The sequence below is a fragment of the Haliotis rubra genome, unplaced genomic scaffold (genome assembly GCF_003918875.1).
Source record: "Haliotis rubra isolate DU_JTF1 unplaced genomic scaffold, ASM391887v1 Scf26, whole genome shotgun sequence".
Classification (NCBI taxonomy): Eukaryota; Metazoa; Mollusca; class Gastropoda; order Lepetellida; family Haliotidae; genus Haliotis; species Haliotis rubra.
The window spans coordinates 2,018,201-2,045,327 of record NW_025766669.1 but is presented as its reverse complement, the minus strand read 5'-3'; the positions used below and the strand labels follow the sequence as shown (position 1 = coordinate 2,045,327).

At 38.3% G+C, this 27,127-nt stretch overlaps 1 protein-coding gene across 3 annotated transcripts in view; it reads left to right on the top strand.

The window, feature by feature from the left end:
• LOC124280072 (papilin-like) overlaps positions 1-27,127 on the top strand; it is a 130,011-nt gene that overhangs the window by 98,634 nt on the left and 4,250 nt on the right. The window contains exons 16-22 of one of the 3 annotated variants that reach the window (XM_046715948.1): positions 15,440-15,568; positions 16,556-16,687; positions 22,235-22,375; positions 23,056-23,196; positions 23,412-23,552; positions 24,257-24,388; positions 24,994-25,125. In XM_046715948.1, the coding sequence (XP_046571904.1) occupies positions 15,440-15,568; positions 16,556-16,687; positions 22,235-22,375; positions 23,056-23,196; positions 23,412-23,552; positions 24,257-24,388; positions 24,994-25,125 (948 nt within the window). Of the gene's footprint in view, positions 1-15,439; positions 15,569-16,555; positions 16,688-18,442; positions 18,594-18,761; positions 18,897-19,081; positions 19,418-22,234; positions 22,376-23,055; positions 23,197-23,411; positions 23,553-24,256; positions 24,389-24,993; positions 25,126-27,127 lie in introns of those variants that run through there. The other 2 variants (XR_006899571.1, XM_046715949.1) reach the window with 2 other exon arrangements.

Sequence of the window (27,127 nt, the reverse complement as noted above, 5' to 3'; positions counted from 1 at the left end):
ACATCCTGTTTGTCTCCGTGACAGGGAGGATAAGAGGCTCAAGGTAGACAGTAGATTCTGTATGAAATACGCAGCTTCTTTAAGAACTGTCCCGGTTCATATGCTACTCAGAAGAAGTTAAGGATCACCCAATTCTTTCTTATAACTATAGTTAATCTGTCACGCCACGTCAGATTAACTATAGAAACATTAGTACTTCAGTTTGTGAAGGTTTCCAAACGTCAGATGTTGGGCTGAAATACAAGAAGTGACAAGTATCTCATGTCATGGGCTTTCGGACACCTTTTTGAAGAACACCCACACTTTAGTCACTAATAGTCTGTCTCACAGTCCCTGAATCACACTACATTCCCTACTGCCTACCCCTCCTAGCCTGTCTCACAGTCCCTGAACCACACTACTTTCCCTACAGCATTGCCGTCCTTGCAATGATAAAGCCCTAAATGAAATAAGTCTAGATTTCCTCATGTTCTGAATTTCCCAACTCACTGGGGCTCCTTTTCAATTTAAATAGGTTCATTTGTTACTATCTAAATTATATATATTCAGAGACTAAGCATTAGTCTTAAGTCACTAATTGTATAAACAACTGTGAAATAAGCCATTTACTTATAAAAAATAACTGCATCTTAAGCACAAGTCATCATCCGAGTACCGTATATTACAGCAGATAAGCCAAATTTTGAGGACCCCAAAAAGCAGTTGTAGAAGCACAAGTAAATATTGCCATCCGAAAACATATAATGTTACAATACATGATGGATATGTGATGAAATTATCTAACTTGTGTTTGGATTTGTAGTCAGCACATATGAGAAACATTTTTATTATATTTAATTAAATCCAATAAAGAAGCTTATGAACTCAGAATGAGTTGTGTGAGATAAATGTCAATTTGTCAAGTACAGTGCTTAAATGCCATATGTTCGTATAAATTACATGATGGATTTGATATTTGTTTAAAAAAGATATAACTTTGCATCCAAGGGTTTAATCCTGGAATCCGTGCAGGGATGTTTAGTAGATAAACATTTTAGAGAAGTTTATGTAATGATTGTTTGTGTAGGTGTCCTCGTGGTGTACAGGGACTTGCTAGTCTCTCATACCCCACTGAGCCTATCAAAACATAACAGAACATGGGGGTGCAATTCCCATCTCATTTCATTTTCAGCTATGGATCGAGTGAGTGGGAGTATTCCAGCAATATCACGGCGGGGGACACCAGAAATGGGCTTCTCACATTGTACCCATGTGGGAAATCGAACCCAGGTTTTAAATGTGACGAGCGAACGCTTTAACCACTGGGCTACCCACAGCCCCCCTCAGCTATAGATGAAGTTCAGTAACATGAGGTTTCCTTAATACCAAGGATTCCTTAGAAGAGTATTTTGTCAGAGGACATTTTTAAATTTGATTCCTCAGTGACAAAAATGATGTCAGATGCAATACCCACTTTTGAGTTTGACAGATTGATAATTGATTTGTCTTTGCATGTGTTTGTGATACTTGCTACGGTGGCTCAGTATCTGCTCAACCTTTCACAAACACTCACTCATCACTGTTTCATAATGATTATAAACACATGATCATGATACAGTTGCAATCGTGCTATCAATTCTGTTTTCAGCAGAAATTTCTTGTTTCTGTGAATAATGTTTGTCATTTTCATTTCAATGTACAATACTTCAGGGACTATATGTTTGTTTACCTAGGGATCAGAGAAACAAGAATCGGTGTTTTAACCCCAAATTAGTCTATAGTATGGAAATAATATATACCATGAAAAATTGGATTGTTAGTGTTGAAATAAACTAAATGTTTTCCCCAAAATGTAGCATTTCTTCGCCAACATGCAGCATGTTTCCTTGAACCTGCTCGCCTTGCTATAAACATTACTGTGAGATGGGAGCATGCCCCATCCTGTGACAAGTCTGACCGGCCAAGCTCTGCCGCTCACACCACAACACAAATATTTGGCAATTAAACCTCCAGGCAAGTGTCAAATCTGGCAACAAATAAGAAAACTAAATCATTGAAGATTGTCAAGTGAAAGATCAAAGGCGAGTATGGTATGACAGTAGTTGGGAAGAGTGATTACTGCAGGCAGACAGGACATGTAGATGTTGGGCTATGCCGGGCACTCACAGAGGTCAAGTAACAGACCAGGGGACTGTCACTTACTACCAGAATATACAACATATACTTGTCACAAGTAGCAACGATATGTTGATTCGAAGACTTTTAGTCATTAACAAAAGTAGGCGGCATACTATCTTTACTGTAAAACCTGAGATGGTGAACTCTAATCAATGTTACATCACTTGCAGCTGTAGTTCGTTACGCGCTAAACAGGAGAATATGTCTGTTGTATTGCATTGAAATCAGGACGGAAAAGATGAACCGCAATACCATGTTTTCAGTCTTGTTTCATATGTGTCATTCATATTTAATTCAGTAGTGTTAACGTTGATTTAGGTAAATTCATGTGTTTGATAACGCAATCTTCATAGGTGGATCCAGAGGTGGGGTGCGCATTGTGCACCCCTCTTTTTGTCCTGAAAGTTTATTAAATAACCATTGAAACTCAGGTGAAAATGAAGTGTGCAACCCCCACCGCCCCTTTCTAAAGATTGTGCACCCCCCTTTCTCAAAAAGCTGTATCCGTCCCTGATCTTACTGTTTTTACAGCAACCGTAATTATATTACCACTACTGACACCTTGAAAGAAGTCTCAGCTGTCACAAAATTGATACACATACTATAAATTCCATAACTCGTGGGCCGGTGGGGTAGCCTAGTGGTTAAAGCGTTCGCTCGTCACGCTGAAGTCCCGGGTTCGATTACCCACATGGGTACAGTGTGTGAAGCCCATTTCTGGTGTCCCCCGCCGTGATATTGCTGGAATATTGCTACAAGCGCCGTAAAACCAAACTCACTCACTCCATAACTCGTATTAAGTTTGCTCATTGTATTTATTTTCATCACAACCAGGTTCGACTATATTCATATGATAAATTTCAAGCAAATTCAAGCAGACCATTGAAGGCAAATACAATCATGAACTGTTGATTAACAAATCTTTTTCATGACATTCAATAATGTCCATTCACCCTATATGACTGAATGTTAGTCAAACTATGAAACTGAGAAATCTTGGAGACAATTACCTTATTGTTCATAGGATAACAATGGCTACTATTATCATATTTGCTTTTTTGTATTTAAAAATCAATTTTATATGGATTACTTCTTTTAAAATGAAAATGGGTGTTGAAACTTTTTTGCTTTTTCATAGAGCGTTAACAGTGTACAAGACCACAAATATAGGTCAGAATGTTTCAGAGAATTTACTTTAGCCATAAGAACGTGTGGAAAAAGTTATTACTTTTCACCTTTTCTATAAGGATAATTAATATGACACGTGTTCAAGCTCATGTTCAATAGAATCTGTTCCAGCAGAGCATAAGGACTGGTTATGTTCTGCTGTTTTGTTATTTCATGTTTTATGTTCACAGTTACTGTGAAATATTTTGCCCTTTAGCCAGCATCTATTTCAACCATGTTTTCTTGGGTCAAAAGACTGAATATACGACTGCTCATGCATGGACAAGAACACATTGTAGGAGTCTGATGAAAGTCTTTAACCATATAACTTCTTCTGGCCCATATAACTTCCATTACAGCGTTATGAAGATCTAGATGAGATGAATGTTACTTAAGATGACGTATGGACAGCTTATTGTTGGATGCTTGATGTAGACACCCTGTTTGGATGAAAAGCTTAACCGATCATCCCTATGTTCAATAAAGAAATGACAAAGGGCGTCTATAAAAGCCAGTGTTTTTATGACAGGACATGAATACAGTTCAATATATCACACCTTCCTGACTCAATTTAAGGTAATAAATATCCTTCAAGGTATCCTCCCTGTAGTTCCATTAGCAAGCGATGCATGTATGATGTGTCATTTTGCAATAAACTCGAGTGTGCATGGATTCGTTTATATGCTTGCCTTGTTGTGAAGCTGCCAACAAACTGTCACTGTCTGGTAGGTTTCAATAGAGGTGAAATGGGCACTTGTATATTTCAATGTGACTGTTACGATTGAACAAACGTGTACCTCCAGAGTGGATAATATTACTTGTGAGGGGAAATCCATGCCATGAGATGGTTACTTGCCCATGAGATTGACTACATTAACCTTGCCAGGGATTGTCTGTTTAATATATTTCCTTCATTCACAAAACTGAGTTAAGGGCCACTTCTCCGTCTTGTTGACACAAAGAAAGCAGTGTTCTACCATACCCCTGTGATCCTATACCCCTCATATGTTCCTAACAATACCGGCACCATGCGGACTCCATTTTGGGGACAAGTTTTGTAGGCTGATGGTTGGTTTACCTGCGTGCATCAGCGAGGGCTTTCAATTGAGTGTTATAATGGGTCCCAGCAGGCCTCCTTGCTGGTGGTTATAGGTGGGCCCGAGGCGTCAGATGATTGGCCTGCAAGTGGCAGGGGTTTCACTCGGATCGGGATACAACACTACAATGTGGAGACATTTCTCCGTGAAAAGAGTGGCTGTCCAATCCGTGTGGCATATCATAATAGAAATCGGAATGATATTACAGTCATCTCTTTGAAGATACGCTCTCCTACCAGTCATAAGATGACAATCATTTATTTATTCTCATTGTGGCAGATCATGAACGTTGTATTCATAAATGATACGATGACCTCATCGTTATATGTCATGGTAGGCCTGTCATGTAAAGTAAATCCATAAAGAATGCAATAAATACATCAAAGATAACTTGAATAAGTTCGGATGAGATGCACGTCATGTATCTGTGTTCTGACATTATTGTTGTATCATGTTTTCTATGCTAATGGAACTTGGCGGAAAGTTAAGAAGGATATTGAAATGGAACTTTCCAAAATGCAGCTTTTTTTAGACAAGATGATTTTATACTACTCAAAAGAAATAACAGCATTCTTATTTTTTCTTATAACTAAGATATCTGTCATGTCATGCCAATTTAGGGGCAATGGGGTAGCCTAGTGGTTAAAGCGTTCGCTCGTCATGCCGAAGACCCGTGTTTGATTCCCCACATGGGTACAATGTGTGAACCCCATTTCTGGTTTACCCCACCAAGATATTGCTGGAATATTGCTGAAAGTGGTGTAAAACCATACATACTCACTCACTCACTCACTCACTCACTCACTCACTCACTCACTCACTCACTCACTCACTCACTCACTCACTCACTCACTCACTCACTCACTCACTCACTATACACTCACTCACTCACTCATCTCAAAATTATTATAGTCATCTAAAAAATATTTAGTGAATGTATAGGGTTTCTTATTAGGATATTTTCTTTTTCAATTTTCTTGAATTAAATGTCTTACAGTAAAAAAGTGTGTTTTGGAAAAATCATAGTTTGAGTCAAACATTGTAGTTTGTCATTTCTCCTTTTATGTCTCCATCTCAGACAGGATGCAACACAAAGCACTTCTGTCAACATGGAAATATAGCCAACACGTTTATGTTACTTACATTGTGGACATGTTTGTGGAGTGAACATGCAACAGCAGCTAACTAATTGCCAACATTTATTTACTGAAAGAGAAGAAAGAAGACATAAATGGGATGTCTTCACGCACAACAAGTATATCCCCTTCCATTTTGCACTGCTTGCAAAGGCTGGAATTGATGAGTGCAATGTCCCACCTTTGGGTGAAATATACTAATGTTTTAAAGATATAAAGTGTGAATGTCAAACTATCTTTTCCATTGCAATAACAAGAACTGTCATGAAAGCTATTATAAAACAGTTACATATATGATATAATGTACTTATATTCACCTGTTAACATTTTTGTTCTTTATTTCATAGGACCTTTAACATATTATGCACAAATGTTGAGGCGTAAACATTGTTTTCTTATTATTTGATGATCAAATAGGTTTTATGTTATGAAAATTACTCATTTTAGATGAAAAATACATAAAGAGCTTTTATTTATCATTATCTAGGGAACAGAGCAAGAGTACAAGTTCTTCGAAAACAGAACATTCAGTCCACAAGAATATCTGTTTTGCATACAGCATGGAGAACCTATGGCATAAGAGGGATGATTCTAGATCAGTAGCCATATATACTCATGCCAATAATGGTTGTCACCCCCTTGAATTGTTTTAATTGGAGAGGGGGTGTGGGGTGTGGGTGTGAGGTGTGTGTGGGGTTGGGGTGGGGAGGGTAGGGTAGGGAGATGACAACCATTATTGGCATGAGTATAACTTGAGAAGCCAGGACAATTCACCATGTATACCTGTGTATTACATGGTTTAAAATCTATAACTTTTCTTTTCTTTACCTCAAATGAAAATGAATCAGTAAAGAAGTTTGAAATAAGCATATTTTGTATAAAAACCTCATTCATTGCACAACTTCTACATTTTTGTCTATATATTTATGTGTATCAAAGAGGACCCTATACTAGTATGCCTGAATCCCCCAAAATAACATATACTTCAAGAAATAAATACCATATAAATGAAAGTGTTGAATGTTGTATAACTTTCAAGTTTACCTTAGCCCTCTCAATGACTTTATTGGGTGATGCAGGAAAGTTTGTTTAATGATTGTTTAGATGGGAATAGTGCTCCTTTAAGTTACTTGAATGTTTTTCAACTCAGGCTTGCTCCTGCTCAGGTGAAAATCATCTATCAACTAAGACTAGGGCCTATTGCTACACAACATGGATGTTCTGCAATAGTAAGATGTTTGTGTTTGGTGTAGTGTTGAAACTGAAGCAGTCTTGTGGAGCATACAATGACGTGCCACAGTCACGTGAAATCAGGCATTGCATGCTCAACATGCGAGCCATCATTGATTCAACCTTTCACACTGATATAAATAAGTGATGTTTTTCTGACATGGACTTAGACAGAAGGGATTAATCCCTTTTACTAGCCCATTCAAGATGAACCAGTTACCAAAATAGAATTTGTAATTAATGAAATCAAATTTTAATCATAGTTATACCACCTGTGATTAGTTTTCATGTCATCATGCAGGCTTGGGCATCTTATTGTAAGATATGAAAACACACTTAAAACATTCGACACAAACACTTGGGCTCTTGTGAGTGAGTGAGTGAGTTAGTGAGTTTAGTTTTACGCAGCTTTTAGCAATATTCCAGCATTATCACGGCGGGGGACACCAGAAATGGGCTTTACACATTGTACCCATGTGGGGAATAAAACTCGGGTCCTTGGTGTTACGAGTGAACACTTTAACCACTAGGCTACCTGGATTTAGCGCAATATAAATGGGCTAATTATAAATTATAGATAAACTGTCATTTCAACATGAATCAGCTCTAGTGACCTTGTGCAAGCAAATGTCCTACAATGGAGATAATGCTTGTTGAAGCTGAGACACATGCAGCGATTCAATACAAGAGGAAAGAAATATGAGTAATTCAAACCATTTGGTAGGAAATAGCAGTGCATGCCACCAGAACCACGGACAGCTACATTGTCATCAATGATACATGGGTTGAGTGAATGTGCAAGTAATTACTTTCAAGAGCAATATATGTTTTGCCAGGAGTGGCTGCCAAGTTCCAGCAATTGGCAGCTTTTAAATGGACAAGATGCTAAAGAATGATGCAAGGTTGCTAAGTACACAAGATGGCATCTGGACTGCCTTGCCCAGGTAAATCAGCCTTTGAAGGGGGATCTCATAACATGGAAACATGAATTCAACACGAAAATAATGGAGTGAAAAAGATGTAGAAATCAACAACTTGAGGACTTGCTACTTGTCAGTTTCCTTGTCAGCAAAACGGCTTTGCTAAATCCATGTTGGACAGCTTTTCCTGTGATGGCACGACACTTAGCGTGCCGTCGGCTGCGGTCAAGCTTCACGATTGTCACAGCGCATTAGGTGTATCGGAATTGAATACTAGTTAGTTCATTTCATGTGTCGTTAGCAGGGTCAGTTGCTAATGGTGTTTACAGGGTTACAAATATGGCGCCACATCCAGTGTTCACTTTGCAGCGTCAACTTCTGGTAAAACCATCAGTAATGGGTTCTCCCGTCAGTATGGCTACAGTCAAGGATAATGTTCAAAACCAAGCAGACATTCCTGTGGTGCTACTTGTCAGTTTGTGTAAAACAACTCCCATTTCAGTCTCATGTATAAGACACATTTAAGATGGATTAAAACATATTTGGTTTTGTGTTTCCCAGTGTGACTACATGCTCAAGTAGATTTTCTGTTAGTTCAGTGTATTGCACATATAAAACCATCACTAGCCTGAGGAGGGATGGAATGAAGTTTACTCTATGTGAACTAACCAGTTGTATATTTGAAAAGGGATTTGGTTGGTTTGTTGTTTAATGCCGCACTCAGCAATATTCCAGCTATATGGCATCTTTCTTTAAATAATTGAGTCTGGACCAGACAATCCAGTGATCAACAGCATGAGCTTCGATCTACACAATTGGGTTACGATGACATGTGTCAACCAAGTCAGCGAACCTGACCACCCGATCCCGTTAGTCGCCTCTTACGACAAGCATGGGTTGCTGAAGACCGATTCTAACCGAGATCTTCATAGGTATTTGAAAAAGGAACTAGAGGGAGACAAATAGCCAAGTATTTTGGGGGGAGATTCCTCCCATATTTGTGAGGCTTCATTTTCAAAATTGTGAAGTCAATTGAGTTATTACTGTATTTTGTAAATTTACACCATTACATTATCCATGCAATAAGTTTCATTTTAGAAATTACTAACAATTAGTAAATAATCTGAATTTAGTTCTATATATCAAATATATTCATTAGTTCTGTCTGGTATCAAATTGTTTGAATATCTCAGGACATTATTGTGTCAAATACACACGAATCATGCATCCTTGGTGTGATGTAGCCTTTCATGTGTTTTCCCTTTATCTTTTGCGTTTTACTTTTGTAGTTATTGATTGTTGGAAAAGACTACAGAATACCGGATACCTTCCGCCACCTTTGAAAACTTAAAAACTGCGCAAAAACTGTGTGCAACTTGACTTGAGTTTTCGTACTTTGCCAGTGTACTTCTTCTAGTACCTTCTTAGCCCTTGGATATCCGTTATTATCTTCTATAGGGTTAGTTTAACAAATATGGTTATGGTACGGTTAGGTTTAGGGTTAGGTTGGAGTTAGGGTTAACTGATTGTTGCAGTAAATGGCTAAAGACATATTTTACAATAAAGTTTACTTGAAGCTTGCCTTCTTGGGTTTTTGACTTAATTTAAAAAAAAGTACAATCACCAGACATGTTTGATAAAAGAATTATTATTCAATTTGATTTTGAATTTTGTTGCATTAAAACTGGTGCAGTTTGATGTATAAACTTTCAAAGGAGGATCAGAAATTTGTTAAACCCCATGACCCTGGTGGGGGTCACCGGTGTCAAACAGGCAGTTAGCTGAGGGAAAGTCGTAAAGATTTCATTCAGCACCCTCCCCTTGTAATTGGCTTGGAAACTAATTCATTGTTAAAGTCTCAAGATTCATTTAGCACTACATAGTGTTGTGGGGATCAGTATCTTGTTCCAAGTAGACAGTAGTATTCGCTGAAAGTGCAAACGTGTTGATAAAATCAGAACTACAGACACAAGTATCTATCCACAGGCTCAGATTCCTTCACAGAATGCCATTATTTGCTTGATGGGACAAACAAAAGAGAGATTCAGGAATAGAGGTGCTTGAAAAAAACACCCTAAGCTTTAAGACTAGAAATACTTCTAATTCAATGAGGGAGAAAATTGGTCATTACGGAGCAGAAGCAGTGATCAATGTGAGTGGACAGACAGAGGTCAGTGGATGTCCAGTCAAGGCTGACCTCCAGCGCTCACCTCAGCCAGGTGTGGCTGGCTCACCTGCCCAATTGTCTGTGATACAGACACAGTCGTATATTTCAACAGTATCACGACAGTTTCTATACCCCTACAGCACGTAAAGGGGCAGCTACAGCCTGCTACAGTCTGCTACAGCCTGCTACAGTCTGCTACAGACATGAGTCACATGACACCATGAAATAGCCTCTCAGTTGGCTAGTTCTGGATCAGTGGTTTTTTACTTAGCTCATACTTTTTACATAATTGACAAACTTTAACGCCAACTTTATCTTTTGAACAATGACTCACGAGGAGTGATGAGAGTCATAATGGAAACTTACTGATTAATCTCGTTAAGACAGAAGGCAAGTAGTGAAACATGACAGTAATTGTCTTCAGACAGTGGCTTGTGTGAACATGCATGTGTGCGAATCATGTGGATGCTGCACTCCATGTTGCCATTATGTTGCAGCTGATGTAATTTTATCTCTGTACTCCTGGTTCACACAGTTAACTGGCACTATCAACAATGTTTCACATTTTTTCGCCATATGTGCATGAAATGTGTATGCTAAAGAGCTTATTTCAGCATTTAAAGTGATATGCTGTATTATTTTGAGATGCTTCTCAGAGTTTCTTGACCTTGTTCTTGTTTCAGATATAATACTTCATGCACTCAAATAGATGGTTCCTATGGAAGTGCATTGGTGCTACAGTCTTAAAGTGTTTATTGTCTTCGTAGATGATACTTTCATCTACATAGAAGAATGTTTGCTACTTTTTCAGTTATTTTCATTAAGAGTTTTCTTTATTTTCACTACTTACTGAAATCATTTTTAATTCTCAAACCATTAGTGTTGCAAAAATAAAAGAACTGAAATAAAACCCATTTAACCAACCTTTGAAACATTTACATGAAAAGTCACTTCATATAATGTTCAGATAGTACCTCAATAAACACATATCATGTTTCAAAGTCAAACAAATTGTTCTTATTGATTAACCCGAAAGTTACATAAAACTGTGAGTGAGTGAGGGAGTTAAAATTTAATGTCACATCAGCAATATTTATAAAAGCCATATCGTGATGATACATATAACAGACAAACAGAGTACTTGAAAATTTATTGTTACAATAAAAGTTGATAATTAGATAGTAAATACCTTCTAAGTAGATCATAAGATCATGTACGTAAATGAAAATATCATCTATACTCACATGCAAAAGCAACACAAGTCGAGTATGAAGTATACATGTACGTAATTTTCAACATTGAATACAAGAAATACCAACAGGGTCAGATAGACAAAAAATTGAAAATATTTCATTGGCTGTAAAGACTCAGATGATATTATTGAGTTTTTGAAGGGTAAAGCAGTTCCACAGGTTCTGGGTGCCGTTGTACAAAGCGGTCTTAGCGCTAAGGTGACCGTAACTCCCATACCTTAACATAGGCTTAAGGTAGCCTTAGCGCTAAGGTTGTTTTCTACAACGGCACCCTGGTCAATAGCCAATATGTCAGTCAATAGCTAGTGTGACCCTGGTTTCTCTCAATATGAGTTATGTGGGGCAATGTTGAACAAGGTGTGATAGGTCCGATTTTTTGCACAGCCTTATACCCACTAATGGTGGTGACAATTTGTGCATGTTCGATTTCACGAGAAATGTGTGCATGATATCCACATGTTCATTGGTATGGTGCATTTTAATGATTCCTTCTTTTGACGTGTTTTCTACTAGGGCCTTCCAAAATGCAAAGACAAATTGTTGATAAGACCATCATGCTTCACTATATGTCTAATACCCACATGAATTTAGGGTTCCGAGTTTGTTTCCTATTTGGATAAAAACTTGCGTTTTCGTGTATGATAATTTGGTTTTTAGACAAGTCACAAGTAGGCTTCCATAGATTTCAGTAGCTTATGCAGTCGGCTATCATACATCTGGTATTTCAGTGTATCCATAAAATCTTAAAAAAACATCTCTCCCATTTGTGTGAAAAATGTCCATTGTTGATTTAATAAAATGAAGACTATGCAAGTGCCGTGTCATGTACAAATTGTTTTGTACAAGCATGTCATGGTATACATATCTGACATTGCTTGAGATAAAATTAGCCTGCCTAACAGGAGAGAACGTACACAATTCGAGACAAGGTCAGTGTACATCGGGACGGGGGGGGGGGGGGAGGACAGGGGGATGGGAGTAGCTATTTGAATGAATGGACCACGGGTGAACTAAATGTGCCCATAAATCATTGACTCTATGTTTTCTATGTAAGTCAAAGAAGATTGTATTGAAGCCAACCCGGTTGTGTGGTGAATGAAAGCAAAATAGATGTGATTCAGATGTCTGGTAGATTTTCTTATTAGCCTACTTTCATCAGTTAAAAGGCATTTAAAGTGAATATTGTATTTCATATCAAAATTTAAAATATTTTTGCTTACATTATATAAATTGGTTCTCTGTACTGCGACCTTAAACAGTGTGTTGTATGTATATTAAAAAATAAAACTAGAACTGTAGTATAAAATATAATATAAGCCTTATTTCCATGGCACTGACTGTTTATTTGATTTCACAATGCAAAAAAACCCAAAAAATCTTTAATGCAGGAACTTAAAACCAGAAATAGCCTGTTGGCAAGTCTCTTCTTAAAGTCCTGGTATTACACCGTCTGGTTATAAAACCTGTTCAGTGTTTTCATTTTCCTGCTTCAAGTGTTTAAAACTTTTCATTCATTTTATTCTCTATTGCTTACAATAGTTTGGGCAAAATTATGTGCAATGTTAGCAGCTGGTAGCACCAACTTACTGTAATTTACAGCAGTAGCAATCATGATCAGGTTACCACTTCTGGAGATGAACCTAACTAGTCTGAGAACATGTACAAGTATCATATATGCCATACTTTGACTTGTAATAAGTTTGACAATAGAGAGTCAATCATTAATTTCCCCCACAAGGCTTTGTGATTTTTATGTGTGTAAATAACAATGGCTAGTTACTGGGAGGTGAATATTTTGTGCAAGAAACTTCTGGGCCAGTTACTTACCAGTATATTTCCATGTCATAACGATCCCTAATGATCCGGGTTAGAATTGGTGTTCAGTGACCCATGTTTGTCATTAAAGGCGACAAATGGGATCGGGTGGTCAGGCTCGCTGACTTGATTGACACATGTCATTGTACACCAATTGCACAGATCGATGCTCACTTAACTGTTTGGTCCAGACTCATATTTACAGACCACCGCCGTATAGCTTGAATAAACAACAACAAACCCTAAATTTTACAAGATAACAACTCCGTAGAAATGATACTGTCAATGATGAGATAATAAATTGTTTTAGGGATTGTGAATATCAGTGTGTAGGTAGCAAATGCAACTGGCATGTGATTGGACTTTTGCTCATCTATTCCTTCCCTTCCGATCTCCGTTAAGAGGTAGATGCTCCTTCCTTACAATAATGACTATGTACTGGCCTTTCATGTTCTGCAGTAGTTTATGATTTTATGTGCGCTATTGTTGCATTGAAAGTTAATTTTCTGTGACATTAAGTTACCTGTAATCACATTACATTAACTGCCTTTGATGATATTTTCAAAGTCCCCAAAATGAATTTTTTCAAATTGAGCTGTATTTCTCATTGATTAACAACATTTTTCAGTTTAATATTCAGGCTAGTCTTAATACTGAGTATTCAATGGTAACAATGCATATGAAAAACTTGTAAAAGAGAATATTCTTCTCTTATATTGCCCATTTCATATTTTCTGATTGTATCTTCAGCGAGCCTTCTCAAAATAAACAAGGACGGTATATATTTCTGACATGCACCTATCAAATATCTCCTGCTTGTTTACTGACACGCTCAGAGGTTGTCAGACATGTATTTTCATTTCATGAAGGGAAATATTTGTCCTGTGTGCCTTTTGCATATAGTGTTCAATTTGTAACACGAACATACAAGCAGCATACCATGTCTTAAATCGATACCAGTAAGTAATAATGCCGACAGGATTCCATGACTGACTAATTAACTGGCTGTGATGGTTTTGTAATAAACAGCCAGCTGATTATGTACCTGTCTGACAAGAGAGAGAGACAGCAGAACTGCAGTATGATCTCTAGTGTACAACTGACTGACTGAGTTTGGTTTTACGCCGCTTTTAGCAATATTCCAGCAACATCACGGCGGGGGACACCAGAAATGGGCTTCACACATTGTACCCATGTGGGGAATCGAACCCGGGTCTTCGGCGTGACGAGCCAACGCTTTAACCATTAGGCTACCCCACCGCCCCTCTAGTGTACAAGATTTTACAACTACTACTTTATATCCAACAGGGTAATAGGTCTTAGTTTTCCATTATCCACCACAAGTTTAATTTTGTTTTTGTTTTCATTGAAATTAAGAAGGCATTATTCACACCACACTAAAGACCTCATTATTGAGGGTTTAGGATGTATTTCTCACATTGCTGGATACTGTGATCTAGCAACTACTCAGTTTTCTTGCATAATTAGATACAAGCGACAAAATCATTTCCATGTTCAAAGTAAAAATCTGCTTATTGAACTGTATGATCACTACCATAACAAGTGTTTGTGAAATGCTATCAAATAGGGATGATGTCGGGTGGATCAAATAGGGATGATGTCGGGTGGATCAAATAGGGATGATGTCGGGTGGATCAAATAGGGATGATGTCGGGTGGATCAGATGATGTCAGGTGGATCAAATAGGGATGATGTGGGGTGGATCAAATAGGGATGATGTCAGGTGGATCAAATAGGGATGATGTCGGGTGGATCAAATAGGGATGATGTCGGGTGGATCAAATAGGGATGATGTCAGGTGGATCAGATAGGGATGTCAGGTGGATCAAATAGGGATGATGTCAGGTGGATCAAATAGGGATGATGTCAGGTGGATCAAATAGGGATGATGTCAGGTGGATCAAATAGGGATGATGTCGGGTGGATCAGATGATGTCAGGTGGATCAAATAGGGATGATGTGGGGTGGATCAAATAGGGATGATGTCAGGTGGATCAAATAGGGATGATGTCGGGTGGATCAAATAGGGATGATGTCAGGTGGATCAAATAGGGATGATGTCAGGTGGATCAAATAGGGATGATGTCAGGTGACAAAAAGGTGTTGTCATGCCCAACATTTGGCTCCTATCACAAACACATGCAAAGTCAGCTCAATTTTTCAAATGAAAAAAACACATGGTGGAACATGCAGTATAAGTCAAAACAGAAATCTGTATTGGACATTATGTGGAGGTGAACTATAGAATGTTCCTTTTCCAGTATTGAATAATCAACAAACAAGGTTAATGAACAAGAAGCTCTTTGAATGATAATTGTCTGTATCCTGTGATGTTAATGTAAATTGAATTGATAACCATCCTTCCTTCCTCTATAAATAAAGACCAGTCCCTAATTAGACTATTAGCTTATACTACAGGAATTGGACTAGTGGCAAAAGTCACAGACTGCTTCTTAACCATAACTCTCTGCTTCAGGTGGTGCTCCGTGCAGCCCAGGCAGTTCAAGATGTCGGAACATTGAGAAGTGCATCCCTGATACACGGCTCTGTGATGGCTTCAATGATTGTGGGGACAATTCTGATGAAGAAGACTGCCAGACAATAGGTAGGTGTCATGATTAAAGGTTTTTATTAAAGCTTAATCAAGCATAGTGATTTTGTTGTGTTTTGATTAAAGGTTTTATTAAAGTGGGCAAGCATTCACTTTGATTATAAGTATTTTTTGGTTAAAATAACAACTTCTTGCAATATATTGCACTATATATCGCAATATATGCTTTCGCACCGCACTTTATTGCAATGTGAAAATTCTCTGCAATACCCACCCCTAGTCTTCGGTGTGATAAGCCAACGCTTTAACCACTAGGCTACTCCGCCTCAATAGAGTAATTGAACAAAGGCTGTAAAACATGTAAGGGTCTGTGACCTCAGAAAATGGTCAAACTTGAGTAATGTTCAGTAGTCAAGTGTTTGGAGATTCAATAACCTTTCTGGATCAGCATGAAACAGAGCTAGATTATCATGAGACATGCTGCCTGTTGGCAACCCCAGCTCAAGGTGTTTCTGTCATCTAGCTGCACATAAGTCTTGCTGTAGATCATATTGAAATTTGCAGAAACTTCTGAACTGTTCTCGTTGTCAAGTTTATCACTGTTCATGATAAATATTGAGTCACATGAACCGTTTGGTTTTCTGGGTTAAATGGATTGGGTAGTTGGTACCCAGTGGCCATGGATTGGCGGTCACTATATCTGTCACTGGATGTTCGGATGCAGACTTGCTTCCTTACCGAAGTTCTGTCGTATATCTCGAATACCGCTGAGTGAGTCATTATGCCATAAACAACACACACACACACACATACACACCAACATAAAGCTGCAAGAACCTTTCTGGATCAGCTTACAACAGAGCTGGATTATCATGAGACATGTTTTCATAAGACACCTTAGCTCTTGTCTCTTTCATCTGTTTACACATGTATATGTCTTGATGTAGATCGTTTTGAAGCTTGCAGAAGTTTCTGAAGAAGTCTTAATGTCACATTCATGTTTATTCATTCAGACACATGATGTCTTATTTTCCATGGTAGAAGCCAACAAGCAGTGCGGAACAGGTCAATCTATGTGTAGCAGTATTCGGAAATGTGTGGCTGACTCTCAACGGTGTGATGGACACGATGACTGTGGGGACAACTCCGATGAAGACGGCTGTCAGAGCACAGGTAGAGTCACAACCAGCATGCTCAGATAACATCACTCAGACCCATCATCTTCATGCACTCATCACTTGATAAAGCCACACATCTTATAGCATCACTTCGGGGGCTGCGGTATTTTGGTGTATTCAGGGGGCAAGGAACCAGTCGTTCATAAAGGTGGAGGGATAGATAGGGTGTCAGCAGTTTTGATGGTTAAGCACTGAATATAATTATATACCAGTAACCAGGCTATTAGGAATTAAAAGCTTAAATATTTTTATAAACTTTTAGGGTAAAATCTTAAGTTGAGTTAAGAAGGGAGAATGCACTGGGTTACAATTACCGCGGTCAAATTCTTTACCTCTTGTATGACCTCCCTGAAAACATGAACTGCGAGCAAACTTTATTATATAATGTCTGTTTCTCCAGGAACCTTTGCAAATATGTGTCTTATACTTTTTCAAGACCTTCCTTTTGGAAGCTGTCATATGATGATATGATCCTCCCTCGATTCTCTTTGGTTTTTAATTACATTGGCCAAAAACTAACAGATGTCTTTCTTGTACAAAAGGTTAAACCAGGTATGGAAAGTTTAATATATTCTGGATTTGCTGATTATGTGCTGTTCTTTCCTACATGGTAGATTGTCAGCTTTGTCATCAGTCTCTCATGTACCCATAAATATCTGCTAAATAAGGAATATATTGTATATAATGCCAATATTTTGGTCCATCCCAAGAGCCTGGATCTTTTCAACTTGGGTTCCAAGTGATGAGTGAATGCTCCATCTAACAATATAATCTAATGGTAACAGCATGATAGTTATTGAGCATGAATTCATTAATCAATAATTGTTTGTCACACTGAGCTAATAAGATGTCTGGTAATAACCTGCCAATCAAACAGATTCTACATGCTGACATCTCTTCCTGTTCTTGTCCACCATTATACTAACACACATGAAGTGTGAAGTAATCTGATGAAACATCTGAACTAATATGGAGGGGTCGTTGTTGGCTCGGGTGATATGGCTGTTATCCCCAGGTACTTTCTGACATACAGAAATGTGCTTTAACCAAAGTCAGAATACAGAATGGTACCCGGTACCTCAAATGGTGGATATTACTGTTCCTCAAATTGGAAACAGTTCATTTTGGTTAAATTGTGCCAAGAGAGAGAGATGCATGTTGTGTATTGGCAGATTTCAGTATATACAGCCCTGTGTATTCCAGTATATGCTTGTCTTTGCATCCTTTTGCATGTCCTGCAAAAGATTAAAATCTCCCATTTTCAGAAACATTAAGAGAACTGTGAAGGATTAGAACTGGTCTTCAGCAGCCCATACTTGTCGTAGAAGGCAACTAATGGGATCGGGTGGTCAGGCTTGCTGACTTGATTTGACACATGTCATCGTAACACAATTGCATAGATTGATGCCCATGTTGTTAATCACTGGATTGTCTGATCCAGACTCAATTATTGACAGACTGCCACCATACAGTTGAGATATTGCTGAGTGCAGCATTACACCACAAACAAACAAACATTTAGACGAATATGTGCTACTATTCTGAATATATCCAGTTTGTGTACAGGAAGCTTGTTGAACGCTCTGAATGAACTCATGCTAGAGTACCATTCTGTATTCCAATTTTGGTTTGGGTATATATCTGCATACGGAAAAGTACCACGTGTGCATATCCTAAGGACCCGACAACGGCCCCTTGAAGAACACTAACTGTTGTGTTGGCGATGTGGTAACTGTACATGTACCTGCAGATGGAAGGGATGAGTGTAGTCCTGGCTCCTCCATGTGTCGACGCATCAGGAAGTGTGTGTCTGACTCACAGAGGTGTAATGGTCATGACGACTGTGGGGATAATTCAGATGAGGAAGACTGTGTAACCAATGGTACTGGTGCTCAAGTTTGGTGAATGTTTTCTAGTAGTCGTAGTTGTAGTGTTTGTCCAGTAATAACAGCTTTTAATAATAGATCTAAGTGGTCTAATTGCTTTTGTAAAAGAGTTAATATATTTAATTAGTAATAATGGTCTGAATGACAATGCATGTATAGCAATATAGCATACATGATTGACAGGTGTCAATCAGTGTGGGACTGGATCCTCCACATGTCGCCGAGTCAGGAAATGTGTGGCAGATTTACGTCGGTGTGACGGATACGATGACTGTGTCGATAACTCTGATGAAGAAAACTGTCAGACTTATATGGAAGGTTATTCTAAATTCTTTTAATTCTCCAAGCAGTAAGATGTATAAACTAGAATCATATTAATTGAAAATCTAACATGGGTGAGGTACACCAAAAGTTTTCTAAAAATATTTCAATCTTGTAGAGGTTACTTAAAAAAATTAATTAAAAATATGTTCATCACAAAATTACCATTACTTATTCACCAGAAACCGTCAGAAATCCATGTGGTCGTGGAAGATCTATGTGTCGTAGTGTCAGAAAATGTGTGGCCGACTCACAGCGTTGTGACGGATTTGACAATTGCGGGGATAACTCTGATGAGGAGAACTGCGAAACCAAAACCAAAGGTTGTTTTGTTTTATCTACCAACCTGACTCTAAGATATTTCCACTGACCTGACTCTAAGATATATTCTCTTAAATGTGTACTAAGTAAACCTTTAGAGTACTGAGACCTTGGATCTTAGAAACTTGTCTGTTGATACACAAAACAAATTTAAGGGCAATAATATCTTGTAAATTGTGTATATATCTGCAATGGAAACTAATGTGTAGACAACTATGAAAAATTTGAATTGTTAGACCAGTAAGACCTCCACATGGCACACTTTCTCAAAACAAGAAACATAAGTGGCAAATATCTGGTAACTGTTGAGTAGATTATGCCCCATTGATGTATACATGGATCAATATTATAAAATAAACTATACACAAATGAAGAAAGCCAATAATATTCTCAGACACCAACAGCAATCCATGTGGTCGGGGAAGATCCATGTGTCGTAGTGTCAGGAAGTGTGTGGCCGACTTACAGCGATGTGATGGAAGAAATGACTGTGGTGACAACTCAGATGAAGAGAATTGTCAGACAAAAATTAAAGGTTAATATAGAAGGATCTATAGAGGTAGAATTCAATGATACAAATGTGTAGGTGTGGCTATAATGTATTTATCAAGTAAACATGCAATTAGTTTTTAGCCACATCTTTTCCTTCTTTCTTGTGATGACAATTAACATATTCTGGTAACTAACTAATTTTGGACAAAAGGATTAGAATAGTTTGATATTGAAGTGTCATTTTGCAAATTTTAACAGACAACAACAAAAATCCTTGTGGCCGTGGACGATCCATGTGTCGTAGTGTCAGGAAGTGTGTGGCCGACTCACAGCGATGTGATGGAAGAAATGACTGTGGTGACAACTCAGATGAAGAGAACTGTCAGACAAAAATAAAAGGTTAATTTGAAAACATCTCTAGTTGGTAGGTTTTAATAGGAAGATGCACATGAATAGGACTGGAAGTATTATATTTTCTTTGTTAAGATAACAAATCTAAAATTTGATTTTTATTAGACTCAGCCATGCAAACATACTGACATTTCAGAAAAGATATCATTTATATATAGTAAATGATTTATTTGTATTTTTTAAATATTAAAATATATTGTACTATAATCTAGTTATTATGTTGTTTCAAAGTATCATTCCACAACTTTTAACAGACAACAACAAAAATCCATGTGGCCGTGGACGATCCATGTGTCGTAGTGTCAGGAAGTGTGTGGCCGACTCACAGCGATGTGATGGAAGAAATGACTGTGGTGACAACTCAGATGAAGAGAATTGTCAGACAGAAAATTAAATAGGTTAATATAGAAGAATCTGATAAAACATGCAACTGTAGAATATAATGTATCAAGCAAGTAAACCAAAGATATTTGTTTCTTTCTGTGATGACAATTAAGATATTCTGGTAACTAACTAATTTTGCACAAAAGATAAGAATAGTTTGATATTGAAATGTCATCAAATTTTAACAGACAACAACAAAAGTTTGTGATGGACGATCTATGTGTCTTTCTTGTGATGACAATTACAGCGATTCTGGTAACTAACTAATTTTCAGACAAAACAAAAGAATATAGAAGGATCTATAAGGTAGTTTGATATTGAAGGTGTGTGTATTTATCAAGCAAATTTTAAATTAGACAACAACAAAATCCTTGTGGCTAACTAATTTTGGACAAAAGGATGGACGATCTATGTGTCGTAGTGTCAGGAAGTGTGTGGCCGACTCACAGCGATGTGATGGAAGAAATGACTGTGGTGACAACTCAGATGAAGAGAATTGTCAGACAGAGACTAAAGGTTCTGTAAATTGAAACTCATTCTTCCCTATCCGAGGTTTACAGTATGTATCATGGGCCCCTCTATCATGGCAGTAGATAATGTTGTTGTTATTGGGATTATGAACTCCTACTGACATTTGGCATTTTATGTATATATTTTCAGTTGACTGATGTTTAATCTTCATTGCTGTTGCAAATAATGTGGCACACAATGACAACTCGTTCAATATGATCGCGGCAATCCTTATTGCCTAGTTTGAGCCGGAAATTGAAGCAACTCTCTATCATGATTCTGCTATTTTCTTACTATGGCACGTGGTACAAGCAAATGATACTGTCAAACGTTTACTTAAGACAAGTAACGGGTCTAAATAGTTTTGATATTAAAAATTATTTCGGAATTTCATTAAGATTAGTAAGATTGGTAATATCATCATGTTTTCAACCAAAACATAGGAAACCTCTATTCATTTTGATACAAGGTAACAATAGCGCAACAAAATAATTTTTGCTGCTGTGTGCAGGGTGAAGTTGCACAATATGTCACTTCTTGTTATAGTTTTAGGTTGGAAAATATGCAAATGACCTTATAGTCAACGCAGGATTACTCTTGATGAAGTAAATTTTGATTCGTGCAAGATGCAATGGCGGTAGGGGTCATACTAGTTTCAAAATGTCCCTGAAGTTACTGCAAATATGAATACTTTAATATTTCAATGCTTGGACATGGCATTCCAATGAAATAATTGACCTTTTCAAGAGCAATGGATTTTTGGGGGGGACGTAATTTGCATATGTAAACAGCTGAAGTGGGTCATGGTATTTCCAGCTTTCTCGATGTTTTTATGTGCCACGATAAAAAGAGAACCTGTGATGATAGAGAGTCCCGGTATAATTTGGAACCATTATAATGAAAACAAATGTCTTTCCTAACCTTAAGAAAGCAGTACAGTAGTTCTATAGTCAACCTTACCACTACAACTGTCCAGAGTCTATCTTAAGGAAAAGGTGGTTGGGTAGCCTTGTGGTTAAAGCATTAGCTTGTCACACCTAAGTCTTGGGTTTGAATCCCCACATGATGCAATGCGTGAATATCATGTGGGACAATAACATCCCTTGATCAAACCTCATGCATATTGATCTTGTGCACAAAGATTTAAATAATGAGCTGAGCTAGCTCTGATTGTCTTTGAAATACAAAATGTATGAAATGTCCAAATCATTTTTCAGACAACAACAACAATCCATGTGGTCGTGGACGATCCATGTGTCGTAGTGTCAGGAAGTGTGTGGCCGATTCACAGCGATGTGATGGAAGAAATGACTGTGGTGACAACTCAGATGAAGAGAATTGTCAGACAGAAATAGATGGTTAGTATTAAAGCATCACTAATTGGTAGATTTCAGTGGGAAATATACCGAATCGGTATATGGTCCCTGGTGTTCTGCAGGATTCAGGTCAGGGGCCTTTGCTTTTCAGCAGATATATCCTTCCAATAGGTGATATAATCAGGAACCACGGTTTCATCTTTCATCTGCTATACAAAGTACTGTGACTATGTGCCCCATTCCACCCAGCTGTGAAGGGGTACCTCGTAAGGATGAGAAAGTCGCAATATTTTGGTGCGCCTAGTGGTTGCAAGAGATCCCCGGGGGGTTGAGATTGATAATGCGATGTGCCGTTGAGATTGGCATCCAATGATTGAGGGAAAAATACCAGCGCCTTGAGCATGTACTAGTTGTGTGCATATGTTCGCTATATAGAGAATCTCACCCAAGTGTCTACTGATATCAATTATATCAACACAAGTTGATAAAGTTACAAATATCCGAGGCTTGCCGAGGATATTTTTACCTTTATCAACAAGTGTTGATATAATTTATTGTATCGAGCAGGTGAACATGAAATTTGTTCTAGTGAGATCATTTTCTTCTCTCTCATCATTTCAGTTAACATATTCCAGTCACAAACTATGTTTTGGACAAAAGGATTAAAGCAATTTAATGTTGAAGCTTCCCATTAAATGTATCATTTCGCATATTTTTAACAGACAACAACAAAAATCAATGTGGCAGTGGCCGATCCATGTGTCGTAGTGTCAGGAAGTGTGTGGCCGACTCACAGCGATGTGATGGAAGAAATGATTGTGGTGACAACTCAGATGAAGAGAATTGTCAGACAGAAATAAAAGGTTAATATAGAAGCATCTGAAGAAGTAGAATACAATAAAAACATGCAACTGTCTAGCCGTATATATAGTGTATCGAGCAAGTAAACCTGTTTGGGGGTCAGATCTTTTGCTTCTTTCTTATGATGACAATTAAGATATTCCAGTAACTAACTATGTTTGGACAAAAGGATTAGAACAGTTTGATATTGAAGTGTCATATTGCAAATTTTTCACAGACAACAACTTCAATCAATGTGGCAGTGGACGATCCATGTGTCGTAGTGTCAGGAAGTGTGTGGCCGACGCTAGACGTTGTGACGGATATGACGACTGTGGTGACAACTCGGATGAAGAGAACTGTAAAACCAACAATGAAGGTAAATGTCAATAAGTTAGATTTTGTTTATTACTTTTAATTTTTTTGGTGCTGAAATATAGAAATATATATGTTCACCACATTTTGTTTGAATGTTGAATCTGTGCCAGATGTCTCGGTGTTGACTTCCATATACCCTCTAACTAAACCCATGTATTCTTTGTTCCAAGCCCATGAAGATCCGGGTTAGAACTGGCCTTCTACAACCAATGCTTGTCGTAAGAGGCGACTAAGGGGATCGGGTGGTCAGGCTCGCTGACTTGGTTGATGCATATCATCGTATCCCAATTGTGTAGATTGATGCTCATGCTGTTGATCACTGGATTGTCTTGTCCAGACTCGATTATTTGTAGACCCCTGCCATATAGCTTGAACATGTTATTGGTTGCCACATGTTATTGGTTCCCAATTGCGTAAATCAATGCTCATGCTGTTGATCACTGGATTGTCCTGTCCAGACTCGATTATTTGTAGACCCCTGCCATATAGCTGGAATATTGCTGAGTGCAGCGTTATAGAACAAACAAACAAACAAATCTTGCACCAAAGAGGATCTTAAGTGTGTGGAATGTTGTTAGCGTGGAAGCAAGTATTTTTGATGATTGTCAGGAAATAGCCCTGTATAAAACCATTTCATTTATTGTAAGTAAAATCCCTGAATTTTAAACCACCTGAATCATCAGTTAATGTGTATCACTTCCTCAGGCAACAACAACAATCCATGTGGCCGTGGCAGATCCATGTGTCGCAGTGTGAAGAAATGTGTGGCCGACGCTAGACGTTGTGACGGATATGACGACTGTGGTGACAACTCGGACGAAGAGAGTTGTGAAACAGGTGGGATAAAAACACAATAATTACCAAGCCATGTTGTAATCAAATACAATTCATTTGTTACAGTAGACAAACTACAATGACTGTATATCATGAGTGAGTGAGTGAGTTGAGTTTTATGCTGCTTTTAGCAATATTCCAGCAATATCACGGGGGGGACACCAAATGGGCTTTACACATTGTACCCATGTGGGGAATCGAACCCATGTCTTCGCATGGAGCACGGTGGTGTAGTGGTTAGCGTGCTTGGCCTCTCACCGCGCCAAAGGCCCGCGAAGCTTTAGTAGCAGCTTTGAAAGTACAATTCTGTCAGGGTAATAATGTAACGCCAGAGGGCAGCATCGTGTTGGATTTTAGGCTCAACAATTAGCATTATTATTATATTTTTCCTTATCCTGACTCATGACGAGCAAAAGATCATGAGTCAGGGTAAGTATAAAAATATCAATTTTACTTGAAAATTACATTATTATTATGAAGAGAGATCGCTTTAACCTCTAGACTACTGCACCGCCCCAGTAGAATCTGTCAGTATGTTGCTACTGAGATATAAGTTTGAGATAGATATATGAGATGTTTTCATTGTAACATGTTTCTTTCTCATCTAGAAATTCCCACCAATCAGTGTGGGAGTGGGTCTTCCATGTGTCGTGGTGTGAAGAAATGTGTGTCCGACGCCAAGCGTTGTGACGGAAACGATGACTGTGGGGACAACTCAGATGAGGAGAATTGTGTTTCAAGTAAGTACCTACTTTTACTTTAGGGCTTTTCATTTTGATTCCAACTATTTCTTAATTATGTGTATGTGACTCACTGACCCGTGAAGATCCGGGTTAGAATTGGTCTTCAGTAACCCATGCTTGTCGTAAAAGGCGACTAACAGGATCGGGTGGTCAGGCTCACTGACTTGGTTGACACATGTCAAAAAGGTTAATATGGAATCATCTATAGAGGTAGAATACAGAAACGCTGCTAATGTGTAGGATTGGCTATAACAGATAAACATGAATTTAGTTTTTAGCAAGATCTTTTGCCTCTATATTATCATGACAATTAGCATATTCCTCTCACTAGGTTTTGGACTAAAGAATTAAAACAATTTGATGTTGAAATTTTACCATTTAAATGTATCATTTCGCAAATGTTGAACAGACAATAACAATCCATGTGGTCGTGGACGATCCATGTGTCGTAGTGTCAGGAAGTGTGTGGCCGACTCACAGCGATGTGATGGAAGAAATGACTGTGGTGACAACTCTGATGAAGAGAATTGTCAGACAGAAATAGATGGTTAGTATTAAAGCATCACTAATTGGTAGATTTCAGTGGGAAAATGTAAATGAATATTATAAAATCTCTGCTGAGATAACAGATAACGTTGTCATGGAAATCGAATCCTGATTTTACCTCACTTCGGACAACAGTTAATGTTGGTGTTCTGCAGGATTCAGGTCAGGGGCCTTTGCTTTTCAGCAGATATATCCTTCCAATAGGTGATATAATCACCTAAACCCTTGTATTCTTTGTACCAAGCCCATGAAGATCCGGGTTAGAACTGGCCTTCTACAACCAATGCTTGTCGTAAGAGGCGACTAAGGGGATCGGGTGGTCAGGCTCGCTGACTTGGTTGATGCATATCATCGTATCCCAATTGTGTAGATTGATGCTCATGCTGTTGATCACTGGATTGTCTTGTCCAGACTTCGATTATTTGTAGACCCCTGCCATATAGCTTGAACATGTTATTGGTTGCCACATGTTATTGGTTCCCAATTGCGTAAATCAATGCTCATGCTGTTGATCACTGGATTGTCCAGACTCGATTATTTGTAGACCCCTGCCATATAGCTGGAATATTGCTGAGTGCAGCGTTATAGAACAAACAAACAAACAAATCTTGCACCAAAGAGGATCTGAAGTGTGTGGAATGTTGTTAGCGTGGAAGCAAGTATTTTTGATGATTGTCAGGAAATAGCCCTGTATAAAACCATTTCATTTATTGTAAGTAAAATCCCTGAATTTTAAACCACCTGAATCATCAGTTAATGTGTATCACTTCCTCAGGCAACAACAACAATCCATGTGGCCGTGGCAGATCCATGTGTCGCAGTGTGAAGAAATGTGTGGCCGACGCTAGACGTTGTGACGGATATGACGACTGTGGTGACAACTCGGACGAAGAGAGTTGTGAAACAGGTGGGGATAAACACAATAATTACCAAGCCATGTTGTAATCAAATACAATTCATTTGTTACAGTAGACAAACTACAATGACTGTATATCATGAGTGAGTGAGTGAGTTGAGTTTTATGCTGCTTTTAGCAATATTCCAGCAATATCACGGGGGACACCAAATGGGCTTTACACATTGTACCCATGTGGGGAATCGAACCCATGTCTTCGGCATGGAGCACGGTGGTGTAGTGGTTAGCGTGCTGGCCTCTCACGCCAAAGGCCCGCACGAAGCTCTTAGTAGCAGCTTTGAAAGTACAATTCTGTCAGGGTAATAATGTAACGCCAGAGGGCAGCATCGTGTTGGATTTTAGGCGCAACAATTAGCATTATTATTATATTTTTCTTATCCTGACTCATGACGAGCAAAAGATCATGAGTCAGGGTAAGTATAAAAATATCAATTTTACTTGAAAAATTACATTATTATTATGAAGAGAGAACGCTTTAACCTCTAGACTACTGCACCGCCCCAGTAGAATCTGTCAGTATGTTGCTACTGAGATATA